Below are 13,067 nucleotides of genomic sequence, written 5' to 3'. Positions count from 1 at the left end.
GGCGACTGATGTAAGCTACCGTTGAAGTGTTGTCCAAGAGGATTCGAACTGCCCGGCCCTCCAGAAGATCCTGAAAGGAACTGAGAGCCAGCCTCACTGCTCTCAACTCCAGCTGGTTGATGGGCCACCTCGATTCTGTCTGAGACCAACGGCCTTGTGCCACTCAGTGTAGGCAATGAGCCCCCCACCCTGAGAGACTGGCATCCATGACCACAATCATCCATTGTGGAATCGTCAGAGGCAGCCCCTTCTGAAGGTTGAAGGGACATAGCCACCAAGCCATGCTGTCCTTGCCTGAGGTAGCCAAGGTAGCAGACATTGATAATCCTGGGACACTGGAGACCATCGCTGCAGGAGAGAACGCTGGAGGGGTTGCATATGAGCCTTCGCCCACAGAACCACCTCCAGGGTGGTCATCATAGATCCAAGGACCTGAAAGTAATCTAGACCAGAGACGGGGAGACCTTAATAGAGAGCAAATTTGAGAACAAAGCTTGAGTCTCCGAGTTTCTGGCAAAAAAAACTTGTCCCTGAGCCATATCAACACCCCCCCTCCCCCAGATATTCCAAGGACTGGGAAGGAATTAAACATCTCTTTGGCAAATTGACCAACCAACCTAGGGACTGCAGAAACTTCAACACCCGAGAGGTGGCAGCTCAACTTTCCTGTTCAGTCTGCGCGAATCAACCAATCGTCAAGATAAGTATGAACCTTGGTGCCTTCTTTTCGGAGGAAAGCTGTGGCAACTACCATTACCTTGGAGAAAGTGCGAGGGGCAGTAGCCAGCCTAAAGGGTAAAGCGCAAAACTGAAAACGATGCCTAACAAGGCAAACCGTAAAAAGTCTGATGAGGGGGCCAAATTGGGATATGTAAATATGCCTCTTTCAAATCAAAGGCCGTGAGAAACTCTCCTGGCTGGACAGACGCAATGACTGACCACACTGTTTCCATGCGTAAATGATGCCTGTTCACTCCCGAGATCAAGGTCGGAAAGAACCTCCTTTTCGAGGACCCACAAAGTAAATTGAATACCGTCTGGTGCACAGCTCGGCCTGCGGTATGGGAACCACGGGTCCGAGGTCCAGCAAGGCTTACAATGTAGTTTTTGTGGCAGCTCTTTTGGTTACTGTAGCACAGTGAGATTCTAAAAAGGAATCTGCGATGGGAAATGCAAACTCTAATTTGAAGCCTTTTCTGATAAGATCCAAGACCCACTGGTCTGAAGTAATCTTGGCTCACTCCTCGTAAAAAAGGGTCAGTCGACCCACAATGGCCACCAAAGAGTGGACCAGCGCCCCATATTGGTAAGGGCGTCCCTGAGCCTGAGGTCTGGTTGAAGCAGCCGGGGACCGCTTGTCACGCCGAAAGGAAGATCTCTGCTGGAATCTGGAGCGCTGAAAGGACAAACCACGACCAGGACGATATCGGTGAGAATCACGAAAACGAGATCTCGAGGAACTTGACTTCGCAGAAGGCCTAGGTTTTCCAGCCACTGCTGGGACTTGGAATCTCCCAAATCTTTGACAATCCTCAACCAAGATCCTCAACAAAGAGTAACTTTCTCTTAAAGGGAAGTCTAGTAAGCCGCTGGTACCTACTTTATCAGGAGCAGCAGAAGGTGAAATCCTATAAGCTTGCTCAACCAGAAGCTGGAGCCCTGGCATTATACTTACCAGTATCTGTTCAACCAGGGGAATCAGCCTGAAGACAGCTGCCCTGGGAACCTAAGATCCTGTTCCACCAGGAGGGATCACTAACCTAGGCCAACAATCCTACTCCATCAGACTGCCTGTTTGCATTATCTGCTCGAGACAGAGAAATACTGAAGAGTGGAAGGCAGCACCAGCCCCCTTTAGATGGAGTGAAACCAGTTCTGAACTTTTTTTCTCTGTCTTCATCTACTGGCAGGGGGAGATAACCCACTTGTCTAGATGTAGAGTAATACATCTAACATAGCTGGGCTTAAAAAAGGTCTGAACAAGTTCCTAGAGGAAAAGTTAATAATCAGTTACTGATCAGGTAGATGTGGAAAAGCTACTGCTTATCCTCTGGGAATGGATCTACTCCTTGGATTTTCTGGGTATTTCCTAATGACTTAGACTGGCCATTTCAGAGGGTGCTGGGCAAAATGGCCTATTGCCCCAAACACAGCATAACACATCTTAGGAAAACACAACTGCAGAAGAATAGTATTTTCTATCTATACAATGCAAGTAAAGCACTCCTTTAGCTAGGAGGTACGTGACAATTTGTGATGAAATAAATCTGCACAAAAACCTACCTTTACAAGACTCAGATACTCAGCTACTGCAGAGCGAGCTGCTTGGGACAACTTCCGAGCCGACTCATCACACACCCAGCAATGCACCCCTCTCCTTCCCGAATACACCCATAGGCGATGTTGAAAGCCAAAGTCCTCTGGGGGAACATAAATAGTCAGCAGTAGTAGATCATTCTCTTTTTCTTTACATTAAAGCAGAGCTACTCAAAAGTTTTAAGTGGAGGGCCAGAAAAGTCAGCTGTCTGAAACACAATCCACAAATTACCACGTACACATCACGTCTCATGATGTTATAGGGCAATTACAATTACAGTTACCATTGCTCCCAAGGTACAGGGGACCGAGGGGAGAGGGATGCATATTCACAACGCTGACATATTACAATTAATTCAGAAAAAAATAATTTTCTTCTTTGTTGTACAAGCATTGCTTTGGTTCTAGTATCTCTTCTGCTTTTCTCCGTTTATTTAACTCTCTCCAGGGTTTCCTGTCCTTTTGACCTTTCTTCTCTAAGTCCAGTATTCATCTTTTCTGTGTCCCCCTATCAATCCTGTCCAGCATCTCCCCGTGCTCAGTATGTGTTCTTATCCTTCCCCTTGTGTCCAATATTGCCCCCTATGTCCCTCCATGACCATGCATCTCTTCTGTATCCCTGTCACTCCCCACGCCCAGCTTTTCTCTTCCCTTCCTCCTACACCCCCCCCCCCCCCAATCAGTGGTTTAACATCTTTCTCTCCCTCCCTCTGCTGGTCCAGTATCTGTCTCTCTCTCTCTCCCTGGTCCAGGTCTCTATCTCTTCCCCCTCCCCCCAGACCAGAACCTCTCCCCTCTCTTCCCCCCTCCCCTTTGCTCCAGATCTCTCTTTCCTCTGCTCCTCTCCCACAGGGCCAGCATCTCTCCCCTCTACCCTCCTCACCAGCCAGTTTGTCATCTCTCCCTTCCTGTCCCCCTTCCTCGGGTCTGGCATCAATATAGCTCCCCCGCCATGCTGGTCCCTCCACTCTGCAGTGGGTCGCAGCAGAGACAATGCTGAAGGCTGTGGCTGGTGGAGCCTTTCCTCTGCTGCGTCCTACCTCTATGATGCAATTTCCTGTGTGCGGCACACAGCAGAGGAAAGGCTCCTCCGGCCAGAGAGGCAGCCTTCAGCACTATCTGCTGCGATCCAGAGGAGCATTTAGAGAACTGGTGAGGTGGGGGGGAGGGGGGAACTGGAGCGATACCCAAAAGGTTGGCACCCTGGATTACAGACTATTTGAGTAGCCCTGCATTAAAATGTTTGTCCGATGTCTTATTGCAGTTTGACTTGTCTGCTGAATTTGATCTTACAGATCGTGATTTACCACTTTATTTGCTGAACTCTGTTGGCATGTCAAAGAGGGTGCTTTCATGGTTTGAAGTGATTCTCCGAAGCGAATGAGGTTTCTGAGCCTTGAAAGGCAAAAAGTGTGGGATCCCCTCAGGGCTCTCCCGTTTCTTCCATTCTTTTTAATCTTGTGATGGCTACTTTTAATCAAAAGCTGATGCAATTGGGAATATCTTACCATAATTATGCAGATATTACTTTACTGCTTTGCTTCATTTTTCCTGTTAGAGGCTACAGGATAAATCCAAGATTTCTTTAATGCTGTTGAAGATTGGGTGACATCAGTTTGTTTAAAACTGAATACGAATAAGATCAAATTCTTACAGTTTGGTCTTCCTTCTCTGTCACCCCCCTACTAGAAGGGATTGTAATTGGAAATATGAAGTTTGGGATTGAATACTGGGTATTATTTTGAATTCTCATTTAACTTAAAAGCCAAGGACTACCTTACCTATTTGATTCTTTAAAGTAAATTAAAGATGTGTGGACATGTTAAGACATTTTCTGCCTGAACACCTTAAATTGATTTTACGAGTGACTGTATTGTCTACATTTCAACCTCTTGTATATGGGTGACACTGAAGCCATTTACTTGCCTGCAATTTCTTCAAAATACAGCAACCAGATTCCTGTTTAATTCTAGTCATACAAGAAGGGCTACTCTACTTTTAATCAATGTACTTTTAATCAAATTTCATTGGCTGCCTGTTGGTGCTCATTTTTTTTTCTTTGTATAAGGTTTGTCTCATGACTTTCAGAATCATCTATGGTTTGGCCTCTAGATATATATCCTGTTCGATTCTTCCTTTGGTAAAGTTCAATATAAAAGCGGTACTTTGTTGTTTCTTTTTCATATCAGGCTGTTAAAAATTAGAATTCATTGCCAACTGACATAAGATCAGAATCTGGTAAAGTAAGCTGTGTTTTTTCTCTTATATTTTGTGGTATTCTGTATGATATTGTGATCATTGATGATGTTTAGATTTCTTTTTTAATCCACGCAAAACCTATTTGGTGAGTTGCGGATAATAAGTACCCATACCGTATTGATGTTGCCTCCATAAATGAATGTGGCAAAAAGATGCACCTTGCTGTTTAGGTGTTTTTTCCTACAAGTAACACAATGTTTAAATTTCAGCAAAGAAAATATAAGCTGCAAAGTGCTTTACTCAAAGCATTTTGAGAGTAATTTTATAACAAGTCACCAGGTGCATATTTTGAGATTGTAAAGAGCCAGATGCCTGTGTCTTTATAAAATAGCCTCACAAACCCGTCCACAGCAGTGGTTAAAATGCACCCATGCACACTTACACCTGCTCAGGAGTTGGCATAAATGTGCATGGTTGAACTACACAAATAGGTGCATATTTTATCATCTACATCAGCATTTCCCAAACTGTGCACCGCAGCACATCTTGATCTCCCTCCTGCCACCCACAATCCAGCATCGCTCCCTACTTTCCCCTCCTGCAGGTCCAGAATCTGCCACTTCCTGCTTCTTCCCCACCGCTGCTGCAGTGCTTGCAGCTTACATTTTCGGACCCCTCACAATTCGCACAGACACTGTGGGGCCTTCACTCTGCCGCGTCTGCCCTCACAACAGGAAGTTGCATCATAAACAGCCGGATGCAGCAGACTGCAAAGGTCCTGGAGTGCCTGCCTGTGTGAATCACGGACGGCCTGAAAATGTAAGCTGCAAGCATTGCAGTGACAGCGGGGGAAGGAGAAGGAAGCAGCAGTGATTCTGGACCTGAAGGAAGGAAGGAAGCTAGTGATGCTGGATTTGGGGAAGGCAGCGGGCTGCAGGGAACCCTCCTTGCCTCAAATGAAGGATGGACGAGTGGAGAGCTGTTCATACACAACTTTTTCTGCTAACTTAGCCATAAAAAAAGATGTTAGACCCCGGGCAGTAATTTGACGGGATTGAAGGGTCCAAAGAACGATTCTTCTAAATGGGGCAAATGAGAGCCTTCTCCAACTCAATGGGACTACTCATGCTGAAAGACTATGGATACAATATCAACAGAGGACAACAGAGACCATTTCAATTTTAAAGTAATAAACTCTTATCTTTCATATTAAATAGATTTCATTTTTTCTCCACTCTTTCTCTTGCATAGACCAAATATGTGGCTGAAAGTGTGAAACATACTGCTAGGACAACAATGTGCTATGGTGTTGAAATCAAAGTCTGTTCTAGACTGGAAAACTACGTGGCTTTGAAACAATGCCAGTAGGCCCTGCAGAGAATGTGCAGGACGGAAAGGGAGTCTTGGATGATCTGGACTAAAGCTGAAGATAACACAAACAAGAAATAATTGCATGTCATAGATGGTCACAAATGAAAGGTACAGGGGAGGGTAAAGGAGACTGTTGTGAGTCAGTGGAGATGTACCAGAATGCAGAGTAGTGTATGAGGAAAACTGATATGGAAATCTACACACCAGACATTTTGCAGTTATTGGAAGTTTGATAAGGGAATGATGCTGACTTAAAACCCATAGTAATTGATTTTTTTTTTTATTTATTTTGTGGAAATCAGTGTCTTTATTATTATTTTTTTATAAATGTCCTCAATTAACTCCATCAAACAACTGGTTTTGGTTCATTCCAATTACGCTTCATTCAACCCAAATCCTTTTATTTCATCCGTCTCATCTGTGTGTCTTGATTGTAAGAAAATAGGAATAATCTTATGTTTTTCTGACACTATATTTTTCCCATATATAGCACCATGTAGTGCTACAGAAATGACTTGTAGCAGTGGTAGCAGTGCTGCTCTATGGTCTTGTATTTATCACTGTCATGATAAGTACATCAAAGGTGAATGGGCTGACGACCTGACAACATGCCAATAGCTGAAGCTATCCTTGTACAAAGAAGAAATAAGAAAAAAATAAGGATATACTTCAGGACACAAAAAAGGACTTTAATAGGAGTACTTGGTTCTCATATTCCACAAGTGGTATTTCAGCAGCCTCTCAGCCCAAAATAACAGGAGCTGGAGACAGAAATACAAGCAGTGCAGAGCATAATAAAAATTCTACATCCAGTCTAAGCACAGTGACTGTTCCAGTACTTACCTTTCAATGCTCTGTCCAGGACACGAATAGCGATGGTCATAAGGGTCCAGCACTTCAAACAGATGTCTGCTGAGCTGCAACAATTGCACAAGGACAGAGAAAGCACTTTTCAATCAACCTGAGACAGTAACTCCTAAACTTGTCCGCAGGGACCCCACAGCCAGGCAGAGTTTCAGGATATTCACACTGAAAATACATTACAAGTGGATGAATAGCCTACTGGTTAGGGAAAGTGGGCTGAGTACCAGGAAAGCCAGGGATCAAATCTTACTTCTAGTGATGTTCTCTGTGACCCTGAACAAATCACTCAGGTGTGCAAATTAGATTGTAAGTCAACTTTGGCAGGAGCATATCTATTGTACCTCACCTTAACCTCAAATTTTGAAAGGCAAGAAACCAAACCTAAAAACTGTTATATCCTGAAAACTTGGCCGGCTATGGAGTTCAAGGACATACTTGGTAAGCTTTGTTTAGAGGCCAACCGAGTTTTAGTTTCAGATTTGGCCCCAAAATCAGCCTGTGCATTTTCAGCTGAAACCTCACTTCTCCCCACCTAACAATCTCCACCCCCCCCCCCCCCACCACCACACCAAAAAAAAAAAATAATCCCACTCATAGCCCCAGGCCTACCTTAGGAAGGCTTGGTGATCTAATGGAGTCTTTGTGAATAGAAACAAACCCCACTCATCCCTGCCCCATGCCACTGCTCCATTTGCAATAGCTGCTGAAACTGCCATGAGAAGTCATGGCAGCCATTACAAATGGAGCAGCGGCACAGGGCAGGAACAAGTGGGTTCCTGCTCCTAAAGACTCCACTAGACCGCCAGGCCTTCCCAAGAAACACCTGGAGAGGGTCTAATTAGGGGGGGGGGGGAGTGATCGCGGGGGAGGAAGGGTGGAAAGACAATGGAGCTGGCTTAGCTCAGGAGGGGGGATGGGGGAGTTTCGTTTACAGTTTTGGTTTCTGTTGAAATAGAGTGGATGGCAGATTTGGTTTCAGTCAGGTTCTAGCTCTGTTCAAAGAGTATTTGATATGATTGCAAAAGACAAGTTTCTATTCTACCTGCAGCACTTCCTGACATCATCGTAATCTGTCATATCAATGTCAAACACCAGCTCCTTCTCCTGGGCCTGGAAAGCCCCATGCCTCACAGTGTTATGCTGGTTAGGCTGAAAATAAAAAGGAGAGATTTTCAAATCTACAATTTAACTTTCCCATAACAAGAACTGGACATTCATTAGAAAAGGAAAAATGGCCTTACCTGCTAATTTACTTTTCTTGAGTCCTACCAAACTAATTCAGACAAAACTAGCAAATGGAGGAAGAGAGCTGAAGCTTGTGAGTTCTGCCCTATAGGGCACCATGCATCCACTAGTAGCCAATATTTTCTGCAACTAAGTACAAGTAAAACCAGCCCCCAAGATCACCCTAGAACTAGTCAAGCCTCCATCTGACTGTCTAGAGCAGGCCTGTCCAAGTTCAGTCCTCAAAGGCTGCAAACGAACCAGCCTTTCAGGATATTCCTAATGAATATACATGAAAAGAGATCTGCATGCCTGCTACCTCCACTGTATTCAAAACACCTTTGTGCATATTCATTAGGAATATCCTGAAAATCTGGCCCGTTTAGGTGCCATGAGGACTGAATTTGGACAAGGCTTGCCTAGAGGAATCTCCAGGCAGGTTCCCAAGCACTAACTCCATCAGTGCTTCTATTACCAGTATAATGGAAAAAGGAAATTTAACCTAAAACAAGAAAAACTAGAACAGATTTCTAGTTGGAACTTTGGACTGTTCTGGGAGGATAGGGTTACCATTTTGTGTCCTCTGAAAAAGAGGACACATGTCACGCCCCCCTACCCCGCCCCCGCCACGCCTCACGCCCCGCCCCCTTCAGGTCCGGGTTCCGCCCCTATTCCCCCCCCCGTCACATAGTCCCCTCCCCCCCATCACATACCCCCCCCTCACTTACTGTCTAGCCCTGGTGGTCTAGTAGCGTCTTCTCTTCGGGGCAGGAAAGAGCCCCCTCTTTCCTGCCCGGAGCGCTGCCTGCCCTTGCCTGCTGCATCCTCCTCGGTATGGCTGGGGATTCAAAATGGCCACCGAGAGTTGAAGCGGCCTCGCGAGAGTTCAACTCTCGGCGGCCATTTTGAATCCCCAGCCAGAACGAGAAGGATGATAGACAGGGGAGGCAGCGCTCCGGGCAGGAAAGAGGGGGCTCTTTCCTGCCCCGAAGACGTCACTAGACCACCAGGGAACATGGTAAGGAAGGGGAGGGGACGGGAGACCAGGTCACCAGACCCACGGCGCCGATCGCCCGCCCACACGCCCACCGCACGCACGCGCCTGCCCGCACCCGCGCCCACGTTTGTCCAGAAATCCGGACAAACGTGGGCGGGGGCAAAATCCGCCGGACGCCCCGGACATGCCCTCAAAAAGAGGACATGTCCGGGGAAATCCGGACGTATGGTAACCCTATGGGAGGACTCAAGGAAAGAAAATTAGCACTAAATTTTTCCTTCCTTAAATGTCCACCAGACCATTCTGAATGGATAGGAAACAGTGAGGTGGTCAAAACTGCTGATGACACAAAGTTATTTAAAGTTGTTAAATCACAAGAGGATTGTGAAAAATTTCAAGAGGACCTTATGAGATTAGGCATCCAAATGGCAGATGACATATAATGTGAGCAAGTGCAAAGTGATGCAAGTAGGGAAGAGGAACCCAGACTACAGCTACATGATGCAAGGTTCCACATTATGAGTCCCCACACAGGAAAACGATATAGGTGTCATTGTTTATATGTTGAAATATTTTGCTCAGTGTGCAGCAGTGAATAAGACAGCAAATAGAGTATGTGCCTAGCAGCAGCCAAAACAACAATAGCACTGAAATGGAAATAAAGAACAGGCCCACGAGACAGAATTGGGAAAATAAATTGTACTTCTTGATGGGAATGGAAAAATGACCGATAGGCGAAAGGGAAAATATAAACCCAATGCGGAAGAATGGTTACGATTAGGGGAACTAATGGGGGAGGGGAGGGGGGGAAAAATAAAGAATGTTAACAAAGCTTGATTGTTGCAGATGAGCTATGTATAGGAATATTGCTTACGAGTGTAATACTTTGTTGGAATATTAATAAAAAGTTTAACAAATTAAAAAAAAAGACAGCAAATAGAATGTTAGGAATTATTACGGAAGGAATGGAGAGGAATGGGGAACAAAACTAAGAATATTGTTATTATTCCAAGTTTTGCAGGAACGCTATGGACTGGAGAATTGTGACTTGTTTCGATATCAAGCTCATCATTACATCACATTATTGAATCAGGATGAGGGAAGGATTAAGGGCAACACAATGGAGATCAATTTGGGAGTCAGGATGTTACGGGGGCTGATTGGGAAGTTTTATAACTTTTCTGAGTAAAGCAGAGAACTCCCTGGTTCAAGTTACAGCAAATTAAGTGGACCTGAGATTTGGGAACAGAGTATGAGGCAGAAGATTTTTTAGATCATCTTCTGGAAGTACCTACATTGGTGGAATCTGTGCAATTGCATGATATTCATTTTAACATTTTACACAGATTATGTATGTCACCAGTTTGGCTTGCTTAAATCTTGCCAGAGAGGTCGGCAGCTTGTATGAAATGTGCTACTTAGGAAGTGACTTATCTTCATTGTTTGTGGGATGTGCAATGATCAAAAGATTTTGGGAAGGCATTATGGATTGTAAGGAATATGCCGAAAGGAAGAGGGACCCCAGCTACCCACCGGAGAAAAGAGAGCCGGAGGGTAGGAGGGAAGACCCTAGGGATGCTCAGGTTTTGCCCAAAGGGACATAAAGATGGGAAACTACAACTCCCAGAAGGCCACAGGAGAGCTCCGGGGAGGAGAAGTAGGGTGGCAGAACCAAGGAGCTCCAGAAGAGGGCCGCCAGGGAAAAGGAAAAGCTGATTCTCCCCACCTGGTGGAGGAGGTGGTGGAACCAGTGGCAGGAGAAGGAAAAGCAGCCTAGCAGAGTTAATGAAGAAAAGTGTAATCAGCAGGAAAAGGGGTGGGGGGAGGACAAAATGGACTGGGCTACTGAAGGAGAAGGGGAGAATGAACCGGAGGCGATGGAGCAAGAGGAGGCTGAGCTGGTCTTAGACGAACCCATGGAGCTCTTGGCTATGGCTCAGCCAGCACTGGAGGTATAGGGGAGAGGCCTGGGTCAAAGCGGGAGGAGGTCAGGAGAATAGAGACTGACCCAGAGGGTGGGTCCCAAGGCTTTGAGCCTGCGCAAAGCCTAGCTTTATTGAGCTGTGCTGAGAGAAGCCTGGCTATACTTGGACTGTGTTTGAAACAGCCTAGCTTCATTGAACTGTGCTGAGAGAAGCCTGGCTGTAATTGGACTGTGTTTGAAACAGCCTAGCTCCATTGAACTGTGCTGAGAGAAGCCTGGCTGTAATTGGACTGTGTTAGAAACAGCCTGACTTTATTGAGCTGTGCTGAGAGAAGCCTGGCTGTACTTGGACTGTGTTTGAAACAGCCTAGCTCCATTGAACTGTGCTGAGAGAAGCCTGGCTGTAATTGGACTGTGTTAGAAACAGCCTAGCTCCATTGAACTGTGCTGAGAGAAGCCTGGCTGTAATTGGACTGTGTTAGAAACAGCCTGACTTTATTTGAGCTGTGCTGAGAGAAGCCTGGCTGTACTTGGACTGTGTTTGAAACAGCCTGACTTTATTGAGCGGTGCTGAGAGAAGCCTGGCTATACTTGGACTGTGTTTGAAACAGCCTAGCTTCATTGAACTGGGCTGAGAGAAGCCTGGCTGTATTTGGACTGTGTTAGAAACAGCCTGACTTTATTGAGCTGTGCTGAGAGAACCCTGGCTGTAATTGGACTGGGTTTCAAACAGCCGAGGAGCTGTTGAAGAAAAGGGGGTTGGGTTGCAAATCCTAAAAACAGGCCCAAGAAAGAAGAAGAAACACATAAAGAGGAAAACAGAGAGCTCGGTGCTGGTGGTGAGGAGGCTTCACGGACTTAGCCAGTAGGAGCCTTGTTTACAAGTGGTGTCAGAAGTGGGATCCTGCTGCAGGACCTGTCGCTAGAGGAGGCTGTGACCCGACTGGACGAGAAGCCCCACGAGAGGGCCAACGCTGAGAAAGGCGCAGACCCATCTTGGGTTCCGGTAAGCGGGCCTAACTGGGGGAGGGGGGGGGTGTTAGAGGGATCAGAGAAAGAGTCCAACTTAAGTGAGGTAATCGCACTTGGAGGTGGTTCTCTGTTGTTTTGTCCCTCCCCCAGGTGGCAGTGCCAGTGCCGTGATGGACCCCAATGAGATCTTCGGGTGGATGACTCTCCAGTTCCAAAAACAGCAGGAGCCGACGGCCAAGATAGTCGAGGACTCTCTGATGGCGGCCCGGGATCAGCAGCAACCAGTACTCAACATGCTACAAGACTTTTTCCAGAGAGGGGCTAATGTTCCCCGTGAGGGGGAAACCGGAGCAAATGGACACGGGCCCGGAGGAAGCGGTGCGGTAGGACATGTCTCCATGAATTCACTTAACTGGGGGAAGTTGTCCGAGCAGGATAATGTGGACGATTTTTTGACAGCATTTGAGAGGGTGGCTGGGGCGGCTGGGTGGCCACAAGAGCAGTGGGCCATGAGATTGGTGCCTTCTCTATCCGGGGAGGCTTTGGCAGCCTTTAGGGATTTGTCTCCGGAAGAGGCTGCCAACTATGGAAGGTTGAAAGAAGCTATCAAGGACAGATATGGACTCAGTACACAAGCTTACAGACGTAAGTTTAGAGCCACCAAATGGGAAAAGGGGACCCCCCCCTAAAGCGGTAGCAAATAAGCTAATGGATTTAGTGAAAAAATGGTTGGAGCCCGAGCGACACAACCTGTACGAGGTACTGCAAGAATTAGTAGTGGAGCAATTCCTCCAGGGTCTGCCCGACGAAATTAGGGCCGAATTAATAAAGAGGGGATGTAAGACGGTAGAGGGGGTGACATCGGGTTTGGAATGTTACCTGGAAGCCCAGCAGTGGGGGGGACCAGAGCGGGAGGGAGGCAGGACTCGGGCGTTAGAAAAAGGGGGCCCGAAAGTTTCCCTAATTAAGCCTGAGACCCCCGCAGGGAGTAAAAAGACCGAGTTAGACGCCGGCCCGAGTAGAAAGGCTATTCCTTTTGGGAGCAAGGGGTGTTTTAAGTGTGGTAAGGTAGGGCATTTCAAAAAGGATTGCCAGTGGCGGGAGGGGTGGATCTCTCAGGTAGAAAAAGGAGTTAGGCCCAGGTACCTAACTCAAGTTAAGGTGGAGGGAGTACCCATCACCGCCATGTTAGACTCTGGG

General features: G+C 46.6%; 1 protein-coding gene across 1 annotated transcript in view; it reads right to left on the bottom strand.

The window, feature by feature from the left end:
• PRIM1 (DNA primase subunit 1) overlaps positions 1-13,067 on the bottom strand; it is a 74,494-nt gene that overhangs the window by 37,295 nt on the left and 24,132 nt on the right. Inside the window, 3 exon segments of the mRNA XM_030196684.1 lie at positions 2,284-2,420; positions 6,730-6,803; positions 7,793-7,899. Of these exon segments, the coding sequence (XP_030052544.1) occupies positions 2,284-2,420; positions 6,730-6,803; positions 7,793-7,899 (318 nt within the window).

This window comes from Microcaecilia unicolor, chromosome 3, assembly GCF_901765095.1.
Source record: "Microcaecilia unicolor chromosome 3, aMicUni1.1, whole genome shotgun sequence".
In the NCBI taxonomy this organism is placed as follows: Eukaryota; Metazoa; Chordata; class Amphibia; order Gymnophiona; family Siphonopidae; genus Microcaecilia; species Microcaecilia unicolor.
This window is presented reverse-complemented; position numbering and strand designations above follow the sequence as displayed.